General features: G+C 36.3%; 2 protein-coding genes across 2 annotated transcripts in view; both read left to right on the top strand.

The window, feature by feature from the left end:
- Positions 1-1826: 1826 nt before the first annotated feature.
- On the top strand, positions 1827-16551 carry TMX4 (thioredoxin related transmembrane protein 4). Its single transcript, XM_026668523.2, has 8 exons — positions 1827-2137; positions 5981-6096; positions 7803-7848; positions 9365-9493; positions 10140-10185; positions 11742-11843; positions 12934-12991; positions 13967-16551. The coding sequence occupies exons 1-8, from the start codon at positions 1926-1928 to the stop codon at positions 14224-14226; spliced, it is 969 nt and encodes a 322-aa protein (XP_026524308.2). The 5' UTR covers positions 1827-1925; the 3' UTR covers positions 14227-16551.
- Positions 16552-18191: 1640 nt separating this feature from the next.
- The window catches only part of HAO1 (hydroxyacid oxidase 1), a 40999-nt gene continuing 36058 nt past the window's right edge, over positions 18192-23132 (top strand). The window contains exon 1 of the mRNA XM_026668522.2: positions 18192-18399. Coding sequence (XP_026524307.2) covers positions 18263-18399 — 137 coding nt within the window. The 5' untranslated portion in view covers positions 18192-18262. The remainder of the gene's footprint in view (positions 18400-23132) is intronic.

Here is a 23132-nt window from a genome sequence, read left to right as displayed (position 1 = left end):
CCTGGAATATAAATTTAGACAGTCAAGTCAGACAAGGAAAAGAAAGAAGCAGACAATTTACAAGGTCATGATATATGAAAGTTTGAATGACTATTGTTGTGAAAACAATCTAAATTTTTAAAGAAAACCATTTAAAAAGCCAGGCAATATTTGATTTTAAGATTATGCCTGCTAGACACAGGACAAAAATGAGGACACACCACTCTTTTGGTGGTAGTGTAATGATCATAACAATAGCTCTTCTTTGATGCTCAGTGCATTCTGGTTTCTTCTCATTAGTCTTCTCTAATGTTTGGTTTCCATAACATTTCCATAAACCGTAATTATGCTTTGTTTGTGGGAGGGTTCCTTAAAAAAAAAAAAACAAAAAAACCCACCCCACTGTTCTTTGAATTTGGCTGGCTGACTGCATGACTCCAGCTGTTGTGGTTTAATATATGACTCAGTTCAGAGTGTGAACCCAAACGCCAAGCCTTGATTAAGCAACCCATAACTTAGCAAGATATCCAACCAAGGCCTCTCATTATAACGCATCAAAAAGGTTGTGTGCCAATGTTCCATCTCTTGCCAGTCTCAATCCTATGAAACCGCAGAAGGGTTCACTTCCAGGAATCCAAGCAGATCTTCCCAGTCATCTTTTCCTATTTCTCTCCCAACATTCATCCAGCTACTACTTAACCAATTCAGTTGCATAAATCAATCCATGGGGTTGAGCCTAGAAGCAAATCAATCCGATTTTAATCAAGCGTCTTCCCATTTGTATCATGTTATCGGTCATAATTGTTTCTTGCTTTATAGAACAGGACAGAATAGGGTAGACTAAACTAGAATTCTGTATTGGCCAAGTGTGATTAGACACACAAGGTGCGTAAGCTCTCAATGTACATACAACAGTAGTGATAAGCAACCAAATTATAGTCATAAGAAGATAACACTGTCAAACTATTTAGTAAGACTGTATTACTGTTATTCTTCTCATCCTTCCTATTCCCTATCTCTTCCAACTTATGACTATAACTTTGCTGCTTGTATCTTTACAATGTACATTGTTTAGTTGTTCTCTAGTATGATTTGACTGCTTATTAGTAAACCCATGACTATCACTAAGTGTTGTTATCTTATGATTCTTGATGAATGTATTTTATTTTTTCTTATGTACACTGAGAGCTTATGCATCAAAGACAAATTCCTTGTGTGTCCAACCACACCTGGCCAATAAAGAATTCTATTCTATTCTATTCTATTCTATTCTATTCTATTCTATTCTATTCTATTCTATTCTATTCTATTCTATTAAGAGATAAGGTAATAGTGAAGATGAGAATAATGATGGCAATACTGCCTTTTTAGGTAGTTTGACAGTGTTGCGGGAATTAATTGTTTAGCAGAGTGATCGCATGGGGGGTGGGGAGAACTGTCTAGTTGTTCTGACGTGCAGAGCCCTATAGCGTCGTTTTGAGGATAGAAGTTGAAACTGTTTGTGTACAGGATATGAGGGGTGTGTAGATATTTTCACAACCCTCTTTCTGGCTCGTGTAGCATACAGCTCCTCAACGGAAGGCAGATTGGCAGCAATTTATATTACTTAAAAAAAACACAATTATTTCAATAGTTTTTTTAAAATTATTGGCCCTGAGAAAGTTGTTTTATATTTTGAAGTATGCATACACTACTAACATACAGCCAGAATCAAAGGCGATCACACCGCACACACCCCTCCCAAAAAAAACCCCGCGCATTGCGCTGAAAGGGAATTGTCTTGAAATGCGTTCCTGATGCTCATTCCCACCGCGCTTCTTCTACCCCGCACATGGTGGAAAGCCGTCGCATCGAACCGGAAGCAAAGGTGGCAATCGGGCAGTCCCGTCACTCTCGCTTCCTTAATTCGGCTTGGTGGCGGCGGTTTAATTTCCTAGTTGCTCAAGATGGCGGCGGCCGTCTTTCCAAGGCGCTGCTGCAGCCGCTGGAGAAAAGAGAGGATAAGTCCGCTGCAGATGATGCTGTGGGGAGCTGCCGGCCTGGCGTCCCTCCTTACGGTTGCGGCTTCCCTGGAGCCGGAGCCGGTGGGGAGCCACGTGGTGGAGCTGAGCGGGTCCAACTGGAGCCTCCTGCTGCAGGGCCAGTGGATGGTGGAATTGTGAGTAAGCTGAGCCGCGTCGGGAAGGGCGCGCGCAAACTTGGAAAGGGAATGCAGGCAGAAGAGCCGTGCCAGCCTGCTCTCTTTCTTCTCTTAGGACGCCAGTGGGAGGATGGACTACAGCCACCATCATCCCCAGCCAGTTTGCCTAACACATTGCAAGGCAAAGCAGTGTAGAGGACTCCGGCTGCAAGTCCGGATAGCCTGGCTTGACATTTATTGGGCGAGGGGTTGGACTAGATGACCTACAAGGTCCCTTCCAACTCTGATTATCTGTATTCGGTATTATTTGGGGACATTTACTTCGGTCCAGAAACGTGGGGGAACCCCCTTCTAACGGGATTGGCGTTGCCCTGTGTTTAAGTCAGATGCCGTTCATAAACCTAGTTCATCTGTCTTAATTTTGGAGAGTTGGCTTTTTATTAATGCAATTAAATGATGAAGGTGATAAGATTTGTTTTGTTTTTTTTACAAAACTTTTATGGTTTAAGTCTTTTTCGATGGGCTTTAATTAAATCCAGTTATCCCCAATCCAGTGCCTGCTCAAGTCAGGTCAAAGAATTCCAGCCTACTGTTTGGTTGTTCGGTTGTAATTTATTGAAAGAACTTGAGTGTCCTTGTAATAGTTATGCTACACATTGCAAGGTATTATTTGGTATTTGATGCTAAACAACACCTGCTGCAACATGCTAAACCTTGCTAATGAATTGCTACATATATGTAAAGTGCTGTGCCCAAACAAGCAATATTATGGCATAATGTTATGGCGTAGTTTTCAAAATACTTGAAGGCAGTGGGTGAATTTGCACAACAAACTGAACTCACAAACCAATTTAGTGATTGTCTAGTGTATTGCATGAATTGTTGTCATAGATATGCTTGGGAAGGACACAGTGAAAGAAAGAAAAAAACATGCAGTTCAGGATAAGGGATTAGCTCTACAGTGTATGAATAGCTGTTAGTCACTTCTGATAAGGATGATCAAATTTTGCACATGAAGTAGGTTAGAATTTCTGTTAAAACAGCTCACAAATTGGATTAAGTATGTGATATACGGGTGTAATTCCAAAACAGTAAAAAATAGTATTCTACTACTTCTGTTGCTTTTTTTGTAACTGTTTTTCTGTGGATTTCTTAAAAACTAGCAGTATGCATAACGCATTTCCTGTTCAATCATTAAAGCAGACTTGTATTATTTCCAGGCGTACAAGGCTGCTTCACAAGGCAAGTGCATACATAGCTATCTACAGGCATGTACATCATCCACAGCTATTCTACTTCCTTGGAAAATACAGAATGGCTGCCCATGCACGAACATAAAATGACAGCCAAGGGCATTTTCCATATTAGATCCATGAACTTAGACAAGACATAGCTTCTTTTACAAGTTGGAAAACAAATTGCTTCCTACCCACTCACTCATATATTGAATACTCATTTTGAAAAATGTACAGACTATTAAGTAGCAATTGTCAGCCTTTTTATATTTGGTACAATTATTTTTATTTGGGGCACACACATATGCTTTGTCAGATGTGCATATAAAATAATATTCCTTATTTTAGATCTATAATGTAAAAGACACCCTGATCAAACAACAATCAGATTCTTCTCAGTGTAAATCACTGATGAACCATTTCCAAACAAATGAAGAAACCTAGAGATGCTTTGGTTCACAATTTGAATACCATGATTATAAAGCAAAAGAGAAATATTATTGAAAGAGGAAGTATGTTCATCCCAGCTTAGCCCTCTTTTAGACATGGATGAAATCCTAAATTATCACGCAATGAAGTTTGGTTATGTCTGGGTTTTTCCCCCTTAACACAAATGTATAGAATACTGCAGGGTTTCATTGATCTGGTTCAGGATATCATATGGATGAGAAATAGATCTGTGAAGTGAAATATAGAACTAATGAATGTACTACAATATATCATGAATAGGTGATTTTTTTTTAATGGCTTCTGGCCATAACATTTTTTGTGTAACTGCAGCATGTTGGAAATCAAGTGAGTTGGGGACTTGAAGATACTGCTAAAATATTATAAAACTAGCTGTCAGAATTACATTATATACTTTATAATTTAGGAAGCCCCATGTGTTTTAGCAGAAAACTAGCAGTTAAACATCTCCAGAAGCAGTTTGCAAAATGTTCTGTCACAGGATGTTCTGTGAAATGCAGAATACACTAAATGGCTTGTTTTGGGACTGGAACATTGCATGATGTCCTTGCTTGATAGACAATAGTATAAAATCCTTACATAAGAAACACTGCATCGATTGTGAAGCTGGTTCTCCTTCCTACAGGTATATTTTTTGCTAAATAACTGTAAGTGTGCATCTTCTGCAGCATACTTTTCCCTTTGTTGGGCCCTTCTTGGCCAGAATATTTTTTTTATGAGCTAATATATTAAAAATGTTTGCTGCCTAGAAAGTTTGTCTTTATTCCTGAAAAATTACATTATGGAGGGTGACTGCAGCAGATTGGCTGGTGTTAAATACTGTTTTTTTGGTAAGAATTTTAAGAGTATTTGCTATGCTAATTATTTGGATGTTATGTTGTGAGGCTGTTGAGTTGTTCGGTTTTTTTTAATTGTGTTTCAACTTTGCTGTTAAAGAGCATAGCTGTGCTCTCAGGACTACTCATGTACACTGAGTTTTTCAGTCAGCATGCCTGCAGATGTCTCCTGTAAGAAAGTGTATCTCCTTCAAATGGCTATATAAGATCACTGTTGAATACTGTGATCACATATAGTAGATAAATGAAATATAAGATCCGGGATGTAGCTCTACATCAAAATGTTTAGAATTTCAAACATCCTGTTAGAATTCAGAACAGCAGTACTGCCTTGTTAGAAATGTTGTGACCACCCTAAAATATTCCAAGTTTGTAAACTGTTTGGACAAAGTGTCGGAATATTTTGAGTAATGTTGAAATAGCTTGTTTCCAATTCAAGACATTTTGAGGTTGAAACATTTTGCACGCCGTACAAGTAGTTCTTGACTTAATACCATTCACTTAACAACTGTTAGAAGTCAGTATTGAAAAAAGTAAATTGTAACCAGTTTTTGCACCTATGACTATCACAGCAACCCATGGTCACGTGATCGTCATTCATGACCTTCAGCAGGAAGGTTCCAAGAAGCAAACTCAATAGGGAAAGCCAAATTCATTTAATGGCCATGATGAGCTTAGCAATGAAAGTTCAGTCCCAATAGTGGTTGTAAGTCAAGAACTGCCTGTATATAATTTGGCCTATAGCAGTGTATGCCCTGGATTAACCTATTGTAGAGGTTGGACAAATTTTTTATTGTTTTTTACATTAGCCACTACTGTGTCAATGATCTGTGAAATTGAGCCAGTTGGATTTTTGACATTGATTGAATGTGGAAAAAATTAATATTGTTTGGCATGTCTGTTGGGTGAATTTGGAGAATAGAATGATTGTGGAAGTGTAATATTTTCTTTTTGGTGCAGTATTATGGTAGAAAAAGATCAAATCCAGGCTGCATTGCAGAATTCTTGCATTGAAAAACATTAGGAGTTGAAAATATCTTGTAAATTTGAAACTATTGTTCCAACTTTCTCTGAACTTAAAAGTGTTCCAAGATCATAAAAGGTATGTTTTGTGCTCAGATTTCTTAGAAATACGTAGAAAAGTTCTAGTACAACCAGAACAGCCTGTTTGGAACTCAAAGCAAGATACTGAATTCAAAATGTTTTGCCCTTGTCTTTTTTCTGTTAACTGTTGTCAAAAGCCTATAGATTTTGATAAATTGGAAATCACCAGCAGATAATGAAGTCAGCTCATGCTTATATTGTACTGTCACTTTCCTTAGCTATGCTCCTTGGTGTCCTGTCTGTCAGCAAATGGAATTGGCGTGGGAAGCTTTTGCAAGAAACAGCAAGGAACTTGAACTCAGTGTGGGCAAGGTTGATGTCACTCAAGAACCAGGTAAGTAATGAATAATCATACAAACAAAAATCAATGCAAGTAATTTAATTGCTTTTTTATGTGATTGCTTTAATTGCTTTAAAAAATGGAAACAGGATATTAAGTCTTAATGTTATTAGCCCAAATTTAGATTAGTTTTCCCCGAACTCTGATAAATGTCTGATATGATCATTGTGGTCAGCACTCATAGTCCAGTGAATCTGGATGATGACATAGTGGCTAAAGCTGCTTTGGAAATTAGCACTATTGTGTAAGATAGCCCTGGACTTGCCGTAATGGAACCCAATCATTATGTTGCAAGTCATGACCTCATTAATTGAGGTGTCCACAAGATTGCCTCACTTAACGGCCCTTAACCCTGCTCTCCCATTAAACGGAGCATGGGATAGTTCAGGTGAGCGATGATCGGGGAGGCCTAGTGCAGGCTTAGGCCTGCCTAGCCTAGACATCCCAATGCCTCTCACCATTAAGTGACACTCACCATTAAGTGAGGGTTAACCTTGATTTCCCATAGGCCTTTGGCCTGCTCCCTGCCCCACTGTGTCCCACACCCTCCTCCCCATCTTTTATCATTTTTCCCTACTTATCTTTTGTTGATATGTAGAGCTTGAGCTCACATTGGGAAAGGAGGGCCAGGCCGCTCTGCCCCTCAGCATTCCTAGGCTATGTGGCTCCATCTTGGAAGCAAGCACCATTTTCGGCATGGTCTCAATGATTATTATTTTTTTAAATCTCTAAACATGTACTTATAACTTCTTTTGTAATAAATAGAAGAAGCTCACCCAGTGAAGTCCATAAAAACTTGGTGTTCCAGAGGTTTGTAATGTAAAAAAAGAATTTAAAAATCAATTCCAAGGTGATTAAGAAACAGGGAATGGTTGAATTTTGAGTCCTTAAAGGTTATATTACAACTGTGAGTGTAGTTGTAATCGTTAGCTTCTAGTCACTCAGCTCACAAGCAGACCTCAAAAATACTGGTTCCTGCTATCTACTCATGAGGAGCAGTTGTACAGAGTTCATGTGGATTATCTCGAGAGCTCTCATTTCTCTATAGAGTGATTTTTTCCCCCAGTTGGATCCCACATCCAGCCAAGGATTTCAGCTTGTAGTGTTCCGTTTCTTCAGGAGCAACGGCCTGCTTTGGCCTTACTGGAACCTTTTAAAAAATGATATTAACCCTATTGTAGGGTTTACGCTAATTTATGCATTACCCATTTCAAAACAATTTTTGAGAGGAAGGAATCCCCGGTACCAGTAAAAAAAGGTTTTATTTGGCGTGACTTAAGTCAGAAAATGTATTCTTTTTCTAAGATGCTTCTGGACTATCTGTGAACTAACAGCTTGTGTGCTTGGCCAAAGTTTTCTCATGGATATTTTAAAATTGCCCTTGAATATTTCTGAAATGTACTAGGAAAATTCTTTTCTGTTAATACCTGGGATTCCTTTCTCTTTCCCTTGTTTCCTTTCAGTGCTTGACCTCTTTAATTATAATTTACATTTTTACCAGTAGTGGTTAAGGGGATCCAAAGTAGACCAAATGAGTTCTTGTTATTTATGCAAAGCCATGGGACTGTAAGTTACCAACTCCCACAAAATGTGTAGAATATGAAAATGAGCTCTTAATTGTAAAGTGTTTGTCAGATGATGATCATGTGTAGGAAGCAAGATAATAAGTGCTATTTAAAACAAGTATCTATTCTCCTCAGGTGTAAGTGGCCATTTCTTAGTCACTACTCTTCCCACTATTTACCAGTAAGTATATATTTTAATTACTCTGAAAACAGTTACTATTTACAATTGCAATTGAAAATGTTTCCTTTTGTTTGTGTGGCAGAGTAAAATATGTGATGAAGCTATGGAAAAAGCACCCATATATGCCAATTACATTGGAAAGCAATGCAAACTTTAAAAAAATCTTATTGCAGATATCTTTTTAGTTTGATGAGCGGAGTGTTGGGAACATGTAAGATTTGGAGAAAAAAATAGTTGAATAGAATAGCTTTTTTGGCAGATCTAAGCAATTACAAAATATGTTGTGACCAGACTGCTACTTGCATAACAACGTTTATACAGGCCATTTAATATCCAACTGCATTCTAGGAAATGAAGATGTTGCTAGAGACTAATACTTTGGAGTCTGCCAGCTTCCCATTTTTTAAAAAGTTCAGATATTTTTGCAATTTAAAAAGTCAAATGGATAGAGACACTAATAGGAAATGATGAAGTTTTTCATAGATGGCATTTTGGACACATGATGTTTATGGAAAAATAAGTAGGATTAGCCCCAGTAGAAAGCAAGATGTTTTAGTTTCAGAAGAAAATTATGATCTAAACAGGGAGCTTCCTGCTGTCCTTCGTAAAATGGATAATGCGAGCCTGCTGTGACTGGAAAATGAGTAGTAATGTAAGCAGGGGTGGGATTCTACCGGTTCTGTCCACCTCTGTAGAACCGGTAGTTCTGAAGAGCAGCAGACATAGTATCGGTTCTATGTCTGCTGTTGTTTTTGCCCACCCACCCGCCTGGGCTCTTACCTGACCTTTATTTCCTGCTTTTTCAACCTCAGCTGCTTTGCACGACACAGCTGCGGTTGAAAAAGCAGGAAAAAGGGGCTTTTCCAACTGCTGTGCACCCGCACGCTCAGCTGTCTGGGCAGCTCAAATCGTAAATTGCACTCGCGCGACGCAGAGCAACAGAACCGGTAGTTATACCGGTCGGATCCCATCCCTGAATCTAAGGCACCAGTAACTTGTCATAAACAAACCACAATGAAATTCACTGTGTATTTCTTCAATATCTCTCCCTTCAATCGGGTCCAGTGGGTTTTTTAAATCAGATTATTTTGATTAATTATTAAAAAATGGGCAAGATAGTAAATTAAGGTTCTTCCTGGGTTTATATACCCCAGTATCCTTTGGAAAATACAAGTTAGATTTTTGGCCCAGAGGAAACGTGCTATGATAGCTACCTAAAACAAGCAATTAGGTGACTGAGTTGTAATAAGAATAAAAGGAACTTTTTTTTGTTTTTTTCCTGAATACATCTCCTTATTACTTTTTTCTCTTGCTTATTTTCATCTCTCTCCCACCCCCCGCCCGCTTTCCAATTCCCCAAGTGGAATAATACTTTTAAGGATGTAGAGAAAAATAGTATAAAAAAGGATCCGGTCCTCTGTAAAAGTTGTTAATTTGTATGAGTGCTGCTCTGGTACACTGGAGAGTAACAAGGTTTTAGATTCAATAGCGTGACTATACTTTAATCTGTTTTCAGTGCAAAGGATGGAGTTTTTCGCAGATACCGTGGCTCGAAGACATTGGAGGATCTAGAGAGTTACATCCTGGAGAGAAAGTGGGAAAGTATAGAACCTGTGGCAGGATGGAAGTCTCCCACATCTCTAATGTAATTATAATGCACTATTGTGTCCCAGATTGGAATTTCATCCTAGGTTAAATGCAGCCTTAGCTGAAAATAGCAATTCCCAGTTGAATATTGTTTGCACTTTTTAACTTTCAGGGTGACTTATTGCCGTAGTCTATGTTTCATTCTGCTCTGCCATCTACTGGTAGAGATTGTCCAGTGCTTTCAGGATTATAGGGAGGTATTTACTTTGCATTTAATTTTGAGCTGTAGGTCCATGTTTTTAGGGAATAAAAATCACAGCAGGTAGTCATTGGTTGTGGTGATGACATATGGAATATAAGTATTTAGAAGGTACCTATAGAGTACAGCTTAGTGAAGATTGCTATTATATCTTGTGTGAAGTGTTTTCATTATGATAAAGGTTTTCTGTATAAATGTAGATGAAACAGTGTGATAAAAATCTGATAATTTTGTTTTACTAATTCATTCTGTAACTATGTTAAAGGTTGGTTAGAGAAACACCATACTTTCTTTTATTTCCGTAGTTAAATTATTGTGTCTCTCTTGATCAAATAACAATAAGAACAATGAGAAGTAATAGAATAGTAGTCCCAGAACAAATGGGAACACACTTTTTCAATCTTTGATTATTTTTAGTGATCGTGTTTATATTGATTCTTATTAGGATGTATGGAATGGCAGGACTCTTCCATTTTTCTGGATGGATCAGAGTAAGTAAGCAATATGTATCTTTAGTAATGCAGAAAAACTTTATACCTGAGCTTGGTTTTTAAAGGTCTGTCATGTTTCCCAATAATCATACAGCTTATGTTTCTTTATACAGTATAGAAAGAATATAGATCAAACTATTAAAACTTTGGTCCAAATTGTGATAAATAATTGGAATTTTGTAAATTTTATGATGGGGTGCAAGATTTCAACATGGTAGCATATCAACACTCCATATTCTGCCATATGGGTAAAAGCTCCAACAGATTTATGAATTCTTCAATACAGTGTTTTAAATTAAGTATATAATTCATAAATTTCCACTTAGAACAGGGGTGTCAAACTCGCGTCGTCATGATGTCACATGACATATCGGGACTTTTTTCCCCATCACTAAACCAGGCGGGGGCAAAGCCAGCACATGATGCATCCAACCCGCGGCCTGCAAGTTTGACACCCCTGATTTAGAAGGGATTAATAGCAATAGCACTCAGACTTACATACTGCTTCACAGTGCTTGTACAGCTTCTCTAGGAGATTTACAGAGTCAGCCTATTGCCCCCAACAATCTGGGTCCTCATTTTACCAACCTTGGAAGGATGGAAGGCTGAGCCAACGTTGAGCTAGTGAGAATCGAACTGCTGGCAGAAGTTATTAGGATTATTAGGAGTCTAAAAGAGTGACTGCCCCAATCTTTTGGGCACCAGGGATCAATTCCATGGATAAAAAAATTTCCGCAGACCAGAGGGGACAAGGTTTTGCATGCTGCCTGCATCCTGTGGATTGGGCTTCACTTGTTTGTGCAGCCCTGTTGTTGGCATGCCATGGACCAACGATTGGGGAGCCCTGGTCTAAAACATACAGAACAAAATACACAGTTGCTGTTTACCTGTACTTATTTAGACAATGGTATCAATTGTATTCAGAAATAAAAGTCTTAATATTAATGCTACTTATAAGCCTGGGAATCCAACGGTTGGAATGTTAATGAGAACAACAAACAAGCACAGCAAGACTTCTATGAGTAGGCTCAAAATATCCGTTGATTTTATGTGTGCACAGATCCTATGTTTTTCTGTAGGTACCTAAGCTTTAAAATCAGAATAATCTCATTCTGTATTGGTGAGTGTGAAGTGTGTCTTGTGAGAAATTAGAGTAGACATGAAAATGTTTTGTTCAATAAATTGAATTCAACAGTTATTAGTAAGTTAAAACTTGCGGGGTGTACCTCATCTGAAAATTAATGTTAAAAAAAATTAAAAACCATGGTATTCTGTTAAAAAAAACCCCACCTCAAATGCTGAGCGTAGGTACACATCCCAGCTGGCACTACTTAATACCCACAGAAGATATAGCCAATGATAGTTTTATAAAGGATGTTGATTTTGTAAATGATTTATGTGAAGTTGATTCAAACCTCTTAAAGTCAAAATGAAACAAAACTGTATGCTTCTGTAATTACATTTTGAGGGTGTGTGAAGATTTGAAGATATATTGTCATTCCAAACAATAACTGATAGATAATGGAGTTTCAATTCAAATTATGTTTCTGTTGCAGCAAATCCACAACTATTTTACTGGCACTCTTGGAATTCATATTTGGGTTTCTTATGCCATCTTCATATTAGCCACCCTTTTGATTGGTCTTATCTTGGCTCTGGTAAGAAAATAGTTTTATACTCTTAAACCAAGGTGTAAAAAAATGGGAATAATGTATTGATAACAAACACAGTAAATGGTATCATCTGAAGAGTTCATTATAGATCAAGAAGATATTGGTATTCCTACTATATTGGGGAATTGTGGAAAAATTAATGGTAGATCAAAACTTTCTATGCTGTCAGAGAAAATAGTAATCAAAAACCTGTATTGTTTCTGGTGCTCTTGATCTCAAGAGAATGGTAGACAATTATCTCTCAAATTCCTGGTCTATATTCTCTTGAGCTTTACTTTTTTATCAACTAAGTGATCCTGGTCTATGAATTATAAAACTCAAGAGAAATTAATATTTCATACATTAATAAATTTTGAAAAGAAATATTACTGTCAAAGGTGTAATGTTTAATCTTTAATTTTAATTTTATGATGAATTTTCGCTCATTAAACTTGGAATATAGCAAAGAGGATAATTTTATATAAACTGAAGGAAACTTTATCTTTTTGATATCAAGGAATAGATTTATTATAAATTACTTAATCTGTTTTTGAAATGTCCTTATGTTCCAAAAGCGAAAAGATGGCGCAGCATGTTTCTGTGGTTTTAAGTATAAGCAGACATTGAGGCTTAGATATACTGATATCAAATGGATTTTTGGATTAATTTTATCTTTTAAGTTTGTTTTATTTTGATTGGTATAGTATATGTACCTTCTTTTATATTATATAATTATTGGTGTATTTTGCTATAGTTGTACACCACCAATTAAAACACAAAACAAAAATATCATTAGATAAATTATACTCTAGAACTTCTATATGCTGTTAGAGCACTGCATCAGGACCTTGTTAAGGATTCTGAAAAGTTCTGATTTATCTGGTTTAGAAATAACTGAAGATTGTAAAAAAAATATATTTAGAGAGGGCTTTGATCTATGGCTTTCTTTAGCACATTGGCAGAAAAACATGGATATTTTGCATTTAAGTGCAACATAATTACAAGCCACTCAGATATCAATAGTGTTGGGCCTATTTGACCAGATCTGAAATTCTCTAGGTTAGTTTTATAGTACTTTTTTCTTTCTTTCTTTCAGATATTTGTTTTGCTTATAGATTGCATGTGTCCAGCTAAGTCCAAAGAAGAAAGCTTTGGTATGTACATATAATGAAGAGTAATGCTGGTGCTTATAATGTTTGTATATAGTTTCCCAGAATGAACTCGATAGCAAACAGAATAAAAATATATTATACTGAAAGTGTCCCTTTAAAACAAACAATAAACTATGCTGAGGTCCTGAAAAAAATTGCATTCATATAGTAGTGCCAGGTCCATCAACATCTTGGCCCAGTGCCCTGGAGGTAAAGCCAAGTCTTCACGGTTTTCCTGCAAGTCAACAGGACCAGGACCACCTATGTCTCTAACAGGAGGCTGTTCCATAGGACAGACACCATGACAGAGAAGACATGCTTCCAAGTTCCCACCACACAACATTGTTTTACTGAGGGGACCTGGAGCACGCCCACCATGTCAGTTTAGTAGGAGGGTGGAAACCATTAAGAATAGACTGTACCACAAGTAATCTGGCCCCGTGCAATGTAAGCCTTTAAGGTGGAAGCCAGTACCTTGAATTGCACCTGGAAGCCTACTAGGAGCCGAGGGCCAAGGCAGCTCATTCAGCAGTGGTGTTGCATGGGCATACCAAGATGCACCAACTAGTGCTCATGCTACTACATTCTGGATCACCTACAGCTTACCAACAAGGGCAGCCCCGTAAAGAGTGCTTTGCAATAGTCCAGTGTGTTTACATGGAGGTAGAACACATTTTCAAATAGTATGGAAATACGCCACTCTGAATGATAACCTGTTCTGAGTATTCCCTTAATTTCAACTCTGATAAATAATCTTATCACTAGATTCAAACATCATGCTGAATCATAATGAAATTGTTTTGGCCTGACTTGTGTATATCCAAACATTATAGTCTGTAAGTAATTCAACACCGAGGTAAAGAAGCTCAGGGAAATGAATCACAAGGGCTAGTTCTGAAAGCTGGCCCTTTGTAGCTTAACAAAATATTCCGTTTGTACAAAAGACTAGCTCTTCTTTCCTCCATTCTTTTACCTCAGATTTCGTAGATTCTGATGAGAATAAAACAGAAGATCAACAGCAAATGTTGGAGCTTTCAGCAGGGGACGAAATTCCAGAAGAGGGTTTGTCTGTTGGAGAAAACGAAGAAGAGGGAGAAGAGGAGTCTCAGCCCAATTCCTCAGATGACTCAGCAGTTGAAGGATGTGAGGGAGAAAATGATTCGGAGCCTTTTGAATCTGACAAGTTAGAGGAGACCTCCTTAAGACAACGTAAAAATCCGATGGAGCCTGAACTATAGTGAAAGTAATTGAGAATATACTTTTAAGTGGACCAAAGAAGATTGGGACCTTCATTTCGCAGCTGAAGCCAAATATTTGACTTATAAGCTGTTGCAGCTAAACATAGGCTGACTGCCAGAAAGCATCGGTTTTTATTTTTAAGGTCAATATTTTGAATGTAAAATATGACTAATGTTGAAATCAGAGACATGACAATCAAACAACCATGTTGAGTTCAGGGATAGGTAAGAGGTTTTATTGCATCAGCCATACCATAAACTCTATGAAGTGGTCATTCTATATAACTGCAAATTGTCTGTGTTGCAGAATTAAGTATAAAACAAGGAAAGTTTTTTTGAGGCTTGCTGGTACAAGTTAATTCCAAAATGTACAGTTGAAGACAAAAATCTAGAGGACTGAAGGCAGCTTAAGACAGTAATAAGGTTTTACTGTTTTATGTGCTTGAACAGATAACTCTTCATAGCTCTCAGAGGTCTTTGGCTCCAGTTATGTAAGGTATTTCCTACAGGCTTCAGAGCTATGATGTGTGTTTCAGGGGAGATCATAGTATAACAAGAACTATGTTTACAATATAGTTTACAAGCTGCAAGGTTTTACTTTCAGCATCCTTTCTTGAAAGACAGGAAGAGGTTTTTAAATATGGATGTGGCTTTCGTACAACAATCAGTTTCATATCCATTGTCCCAATATTAATCTGTCAAGTCAATATCTCAGGATCTGAATTGTTGGCCATAGTTAGGTTCCTTTGTATTTACTCAATACTGCTTTAATATAACATTGATTCTTTTATGCATTACAATTCAACCCACAATCCAGGAGACGCCTGAAAAAATATCATTGCAAATTTCTTAATGCAAACAGAATGTCTGGATGCATAAATTGATTTTTATTTTGTCCTCAATAATCAGAGTATTTATTCCGTCCCATACTTGTCAAAGTTCTGTATAGTATAGATATGTGAAGTAATCATATAAGTATCAGTATTCCCTTGTAAGGTTATGCAAGTGTTGAATGCATTATGATGAATTAAGTTTATCAAAGAAGCAACTCAGAATAGTGTTATTCCCCTTTGTGTTTAGAGACAATTATTTTCAGAGGTATCCAGCAAATTAAAATGAATGTCAGGATCATTGTTGAACATGCTATTCAACTTTTAGGTTGAGAGATTTTTTAAGCCTAAGAAATGATAGGCTGAGACGAGAGTAATAAAAATAAAGCACTATATTTGCTTTATGTGCATGCTGTCGTAATATTTGTCATTTGTGTCCTCTGTTGATTAGAATATTATTTTCAAATTTTTGTTAACCTTTTATTGCACTAAAATAAGTCCTAACATCTGTACAATTTGCTTAGTAAAAGACCTTTTTAAACAAGTTTAAAAAGTTTAAAACTATCCATTGCACTTTGTTAATATTACAGAATATAAGGCAAATAGATTTAAGTGCTCGGGGTGGGGGAAGCATTTAGAAGCAAATAAATGTTTAAATGTACATAATTAGCCTGCTGTGACTACATTAAAAAAATACATGTTTGAGAATCTTAATGTGGCACAGTTAAAGAAACTGATAGTGCAGCATCTGCATTGCTAGCATTTTTTTTCGTGCTGTTAAAAGCATCAAAAAGATAAGTTGTTAGCTAGTTATTTGATTTGATTCTTGAACCTCTGAACTTTACTACTTTGACCAAGCATGTTTTTTTGATAACGTAAAAGATTCAGGTTGAGTAAAAAAATCAGAGTTAAATGCCTTGTGCTCAGTATGACAGTTCTCGATATATTTTTCACAGTCTTCCTTATTTGTCTTCCATTTTTTTACAAGGTAAAGTGTAAGAATTTAGTTCATAAGATTTCAGTTCAGTTTATTCTTGCTTAGAGAGTTGATGTCTTAATGTTTTACGTGTATATATAAACCACTGCTTTAAGTTGGCTTATAATAAAGATAATTGCAAAGCATTCCAAAAAAAATTATTAAATTTGGGGTGGGGGTGGGGTTTAACATAGAAAAAAGTGAAATGATTTTGAAACAGTGGTCACTATAACCTCTATTCATAAGTTTGAATGTATAGATGCTTATCTTTTAAAAGCAGCAAGTAGAGTAAACAAATTCATTTGAAGATTCTTAAAAGAGTTAATATTTGGCAAGTAAACTTCTTTGCCCAGACGTTGCTATTTTTCATCAAATTTTAAAAAGCAACATTACCATTTATGTCTCTAATTGTTACTTTAAATGAAACTTACTCAATTTTTAGTTTAATTTGACATGAATTCTATGTAAAACGTTTATATTAACATGCTGCTTTATTAACTATAAACTGTATTTATTATATATTTCTGTGTTCACTTAATGTTTGTTTATTTAAGGTGTTTAGCGTTTATAATCACATTCATTCCTCATCTTCCTTCCCTGATACTCTATCTCAACTGTTGCTTCAGTTTCCAGAAATCCTCTGAAAGCCAGGAGGCTTTCCAGGCATTGACTGAGACCTTAATCATCATGTACCAGAGTCTCAGGATTAATTCCGAATTTCCTTTGGAACCAAATAGGGTCCATTCAGCCCTCACGGCTGACTGATTTAATAGGGACACCCAACCTGGTCTTGGTTATACATGCCAAGTCAGCCCTCTTATACACATGAAGTCAAGAACAAGAGAGGCTTAATTATTGGTCAACCTGGCATTTAATAGCAGTAGTTAGAAACCAAGGTCTGCTAACCAGGCATAAGGAAATAACCTTGGAATCAACTGGAGACATTGAAATATCTTCCCCAGGACCAGCCAGCTTTGCCCTATCTCTTGTCTAAGGCCAAATCTCCCTGACCTGTACCATCCCAACCCATTAATAAAGGCCTCCATCCAGGCCTAAATTAGCAATCTTTCTCCCTCTTTGGGTAGTCAGTTCCTGTGAATTGCTTCTGATCTAATGCAGTGATCTGTCGGTCAGCTGCATTCCCACCACACATCCATACCACGCTCCCAAATCCCCTCCCCCACTCTCATGGGGGGGGGGAGGTTATGAGGGGCAAAATAGGCACTCACCACACTGGCTGGACCAACCCAGAAAGTTATAGCCCCTCCTCCACATAACAGCCAGATGAAATCTAGGTGATCTCATCAGCTGGCTCTGAATACTGATTGAAACTCCTTTCACTTCTCATTCCAAGTCCTTCAGTGCTGTGCAGAAGAATCCTTGGGCACACACTGCTGAAAAGTGGCACAAGTGGATACTTTCGTCTGCAGCCACTGCCATTTGTAAAAGACAAAATGGCCTCTGTCCAGAATGACAGGCTGTTTTGCAGATGAGGATAAAAGCCAAACTCCAGCTCTACTACTTGGCCAATTTTGCTTCTTGGGACTCACCCATACCAACCAGAAGTCCCGAATCTCTGAATTCAAGCTTCTCTGGGTTGCCACCATTGCTCTCCACTAGCTGATTGATAATATTTCCAACTCTTAATCTGTAGCATCTCTGGGTCATCTGATTGAGTGCATTAGCTGTAAGGGGAAGTGGATGGATACAGAAAGATAAACGCTTATGTAATTATGTGTCTTTATGTTTTTACATTGGAATACACTATAGAAGACATTTTAGTGGTAGTTCAGCTATAGAACCATTGTGTGTATTAATTTATATATTAAAGAATCTGGAATATAATTTCCTTTGTTACTGTTTTTTCCTTTTTAAAAAATGAAGTTCTAGATAGAATCATAGATAAATTACACGAGTAAAGAGATGGCATGAGATTGGGGTGGGCTATTGTGATTTGTCTTTCTAATTGTAGAAAGTGGACTAATGCCACTATTGAATATTCACTATATACTGTTGATATATTGCTTTGTTCCGTATTTTCTTCTCTGATACACAGTGGAGACATCTTAATTTAGTGAATGTCAAAGTCCAAAAGAATAGTTCCAGAAATGTCCATTTTATTTGGGTTACTTAAAAAAAGGTTTTCTGAACTTTGCTTTAGTTTAATGATTAACAAGTTGAAAACTACCAGAACTAAATTATTTAAAGACAAAACAAAGTAAGCTACATCATGTCTGAAAGACCAATTTGCATTGCTGATTTTGAAGAATACGCTAAGAAATTTCTTCAAAAATCTGTGTACGATTACTATAAGTCTGGGGCTGATGATCAACAAACATTAGCTGAAAATGTAGCTGCATTTTCAAGGTAATTAATGATTCAAATATTGTATTTAGCTTGTAATTTAAAGTAGAATTGAGAAACAGTACATTATTTGAAGTGCATTCATGACTGAAATAAGTTATACTAAAAGTAAATTGGTCATGTACAATTTGAGCATTCATTTGCTTCTTTCAACTCTGGATATCGGGGGATACCATGGAACAGAATTCGATTTTCATATGAAATATAGTTTTGCAAGCCCTTACCCTGAAATTGCAAGAGCCTTTGATTTTGGAGCAAAAAATTGTGTTGTGCTCAAAAAGTAGCCAAGTGACTAATATATTGCGATTCTATCTACTAAAATAATTTAATGCCTGTTCAAATGTTTGTCCAGTAAATATATCTGGCAAATATTTGGGAATATGAAAGTCAGGTAATCATAAATCTCTGATAACTACCCAATGTTTAAATCAAATGTTCAATTACTATTTTAGAAAAAATATCTAAGATTTGTGCTTGTAGAGGATTGGAAAGTGGCATATTTTTCAATGGGTGGGGGAACTGAGAAATTACAGAATATTTTTACTTGTGCTATTGATAAAGTAAGTAAGGGTAATGAAAATTATTGGTAAAACAAGGGTGACCAAGGAGAATTGGAAGGTGAGTTAAGTCATGCAATATGTGAATGATCCTGGTTAGTTTTACTTACTGCGATGTTTAATTTAGCCAAATGGGGTCTCTGAAGAGATCTATTCTGACTGATAGTAACAATTCCTGTCAACAATTGTTAGTGCTCCATCAGAAAATTCAGTTCCTATCAGTTCAGCATTCAAAAAATTACTGATAGTTAAGTAGTTCTGTGCAAATGCTTAGATAAAGGCACAGAATTCCAATTTATTTATTTTCATTCTAATGTCAGTGATTAGGTTGAAACTGGGAGAGTTACAGCGCTCGTATAATCTTAACTGATGATAAATATCCTCTTCAAACATTGCCCAAAATATCTTATCAGAGCTGTACTGGGATGGCATTTCTTGACTAGTTGAAAGCTCTAAAAAGGAATAAGTAAGCCAAAATAATAGCACCTATCTTATATCTACCTTGTATTTCATAAACTAGTATGAATGAGATATGTGAGCTACCACAAATAAAATGGGTTATTGACATAATGCATATTGCTTCTGTGTCCGTTTATATCCCTTTCACATATAAAGATCAATATTTATGCTTGCTTAATAGAAATAATGATCCTGAGCATAGCTTATGTAGGTAATTAAACTTTAATAACATTAATTTTGTCTTGAATGAAATAAGCTGAATAGAGAATATGAGACTTTCCTTTATTCTGTGTTGAAGTTGTGCATATCAATCATTAGTTTTGCTTCTTGAAAAGTCTTAAAGACAAAACTTGCAGTTTGTTTGTAACTAGGCAAAAAACAACTTTTTTCAACAATTTTTCCAGTTGAAACTTTTTTATGTTAATTTTATTGCATTTTAAGCCTGAAAGATAAAAACTGATACTACTAATAAGATGAGAAAAAAAGAAAAAGTAAAGAAATAATGAAGCTGAAAGTGTAGAAAAAAGGGAAAGAAATATAAAGAAGTGATTCTGATTTTTCTTCTACAGTAATTATAAATTTAAAATGACTTCTATGGTTGCAACGTAACATATTTTTCTATCTACCTATTTATTTTTTTGGATCATCAAACCCATATAGCATAACTTCATTTTTTTTCTGTTCTGTTTTTCTGTTCTGATCTCTGTTCTGATTGGAAACTCTTTTGGACTCTGCCAAAAGTCCAAAAGGGTTTCCAATCAGAATTAATCAGTGTCTTTTTTCTAATCAAGGTTTTTGAACTTAGCCATATGAGCAAGTTCATTTTCATCATTACTTTTCCATTGTGGGCAATGTCAGATCTTTTCACTGTTGTGTATGTAAAAGTCTTGCTTCTGTTTTCATATATAGTTCCACAAGTTTTTTTATAACTTTTTGTTAATCTCAAAAGAATCATCTCTGGCTTCAGCTGTATGTTAATGTTTAAAATCTTCTGAGTTAATGTACATATTTGAAAGTACAATTTTTAAGGTTTTTTTTACATGTCCACTAAGCATAATAAAAATCCTCTCATTCAACATACATTTGAATTGTCTTTATCATTTTTTTCAAAGTTTGATAAGCTTGATGAATGTGAGGTAGACCAGTCAACCAATACTAATCAAAGCAAAATTTTAGGGAGAGATGTTCTCATGCTTTAAATTCAAGAACTGTACACTAGACTGGCAAATCAAAAGCAAGGACAAACCACTTTTGTATTGTTCCTGAACAACTGAAATAGACAATGGATTGACCCTCCTAGATTGGATTCTAACTAATGAAGGGTTGAGTAGTGATAATTTTAGGATGAAGTAACCCCATTATCTTGAAGTTCGGGATTCTATAGAAATGTACATTAGATTTCAAAACAGCCAACTTGAACTAGAGAAATGTTAGGGTCTCAGAAGAAATCCTCAGGTCAAAGAGAGCTCAGAGGAATTGGGGATTTCTGAAAAATAAAACCTTAGAAGTACAATCACCATCTGTACCGGTGAGAAAAAAACAACTCTATACCCCAGGATCTTTTGACTTAAGAGTTAAAAGAAAGATATAAAGGAAATGGGACATGAGTGTAATAACTAAGGAGATTCGTTCCACAAGAGAAGACAAGGAAGAATAGGCAGAAAGTAAGCAGATTTCAATTGAACACGAGGAAAAAATTCTTAGCAGTTGGAGCTATTTCACAAAGGAGCAAAATGACCTTGGGAAGTGTTGGTCTCACTTTATTGGCAATATTGGACAGCCATTTTAAGAAAAGATTGGACAGCTGTTCTATTATTTAAAAAGAAACTCAATTTCCTTCTGATAGGGATTAGATTTCTGAACTGAACAATGAGTCATTATGGAACAGCTTGCCCTCGGAAGTTGTGGGAGTACCATCGCTTGAGACCTTCAAGAAGAGATTGGACTGCCATTTGTCAGAAATGGTTTAGGGTCTCCTGCTTGGATGGCGGGTTGGAATAGATGACCTACAAGGTCCCTTCCAACTCTGATTATCTGTTACCTGTTATTAAATCAGGGGTGTCAAACTCGTGTTGTCATGGCATCACATGATGTATCATGACTTTTTCCTTTTGCTAAACTGGATGTGGGCATGGCCAGCGTATGACACATCCAGCCTGCGGCCCACAAGTTTGACAACCTGGATTAAATGATCTCCAAGTCCATCTTAAACTTCCCATTCTGTAATTCCACTTCCAGGAAGTTATCAGGAATTGAGTTTGATCTTTGAGGGAGATTTTATCTTTATTTTTTAAAAAGATACTGATCAGAAAGAAAAGGATAATGAACACTTTCCCATCTTGGTTGAGAGAAAGAGTACACACCAAGAACGCTCTTTAGCATACCAATATACAACTTAAATTTAGTCACCGAGACACAAAATTTCTTAATGATTTCCACATACCAAGATTTTACTGTGATGGGGAGATTTGGAGACATCAACAGGTCATGATCTTGAATTTTGGAATGATGGCTCATTCCGTTCTTGACAGTGTATTTTATATTTTTCCATTCAAGTTCAAGGGAAAAAAAATACAGAAGTTGCGGCTGGGTGCATATTACGGAGATAAACCTGACTTAACAATTATATTTATCTTATCAGTTCAGACAGAAAGATTAAAAGGATTGTTATTTCTGTGCTTTTTACATCCAAGCAATGTCTACAATTCTAAAAAGTGTTAATATGGAGGGAGGAAATATCAGCATAAAATAAATGAACCCTTTAATAATGCAGGGAAAAGTTTGTGTACTGTAGATATTGAAAATCAAGTGTCATAGCCAAACTTCAATAAACCTCTTCTTACAATTGCATATTATCTCTAATAACATAAACAAAATAGTTGCTCGATGCAAGTATTTTTAAAAGCTTAATTATATAGTGTTTTGAAGTCTCCTAAACAAGTGATTTGAGATTATTAGGATCATTAAAAGTCCAAAGTGGTTTGGGGAAACTAAAAGAAGATGTTTTCTTCTATTTTTGATAGGTTCCAAGTTTCTTTCAGCCAGCTCGCTTATTAAAAAATTGATTTTTTTTAACAAGGTCATGGTGCTGATCACATTTTGACATACAAGGAAATCAATTTAAAATATCTTATTTCAGCAATGTTAAATTGGGATTGAGAGAAAATGATCAGATTGCAGATAATGAGTTCTGATAGATTGTATCTTTTACTTTCTAAAGGTCTTTAGAAAATAAGATGCTCTTTACTGACAAAAAGGAAGCCCCAAAACAGCTTGTTTAACAAAGTTAATCTTACTAAGCATGTTATTGCTTCTGGACCTGAGTGCTACCGAGATTTGTTAAAACGTGGGAGAGGGTGATATGGATGCCGAAAACATATGAGAGTATTTTTGGATTAAATAGATAGGCTTTTTTCTGTTAATTAGAATGATTGGGAAACAAAGATGGATTGGCTCATTGTGCTAGAAGTAAATTTGTTAAATTCTGGTGCTTTGATGTAATGTATTGTGGTTCCAATATTTCTGCGTATATGTGAGTTCACTCTTGTTGACCTCTTGTTGACCTCTTGAATTAGTCTGAAGTTTTCTTGGCAAATTTTAGAAGTGGCTTGCCCTGATCTTCCTTCTAGGACTGAGACTAAAATCACTCTGCAGGCTTCATGCCTAAGCAGACCTAGGTTTATAGCTTGGTGTCTTAACCAATACATCTTTAAAGTTTGG

Source organism: Notechis scutatus, chromosome 1 (assembly GCF_049901735.1).
Source record: "Notechis scutatus isolate UNSWTSFEM ecotype Mainland chromosome 1, rNotScu1.2, whole genome shotgun sequence".
Taxonomy (NCBI): domain Eukaryota; kingdom Metazoa; phylum Chordata; class Lepidosauria; order Squamata; family Elapidae; genus Notechis; species Notechis scutatus.
Note: the sequence above shows the minus strand (reverse complement) of the source record. Positions and strands in the feature narration are given on the sequence as shown.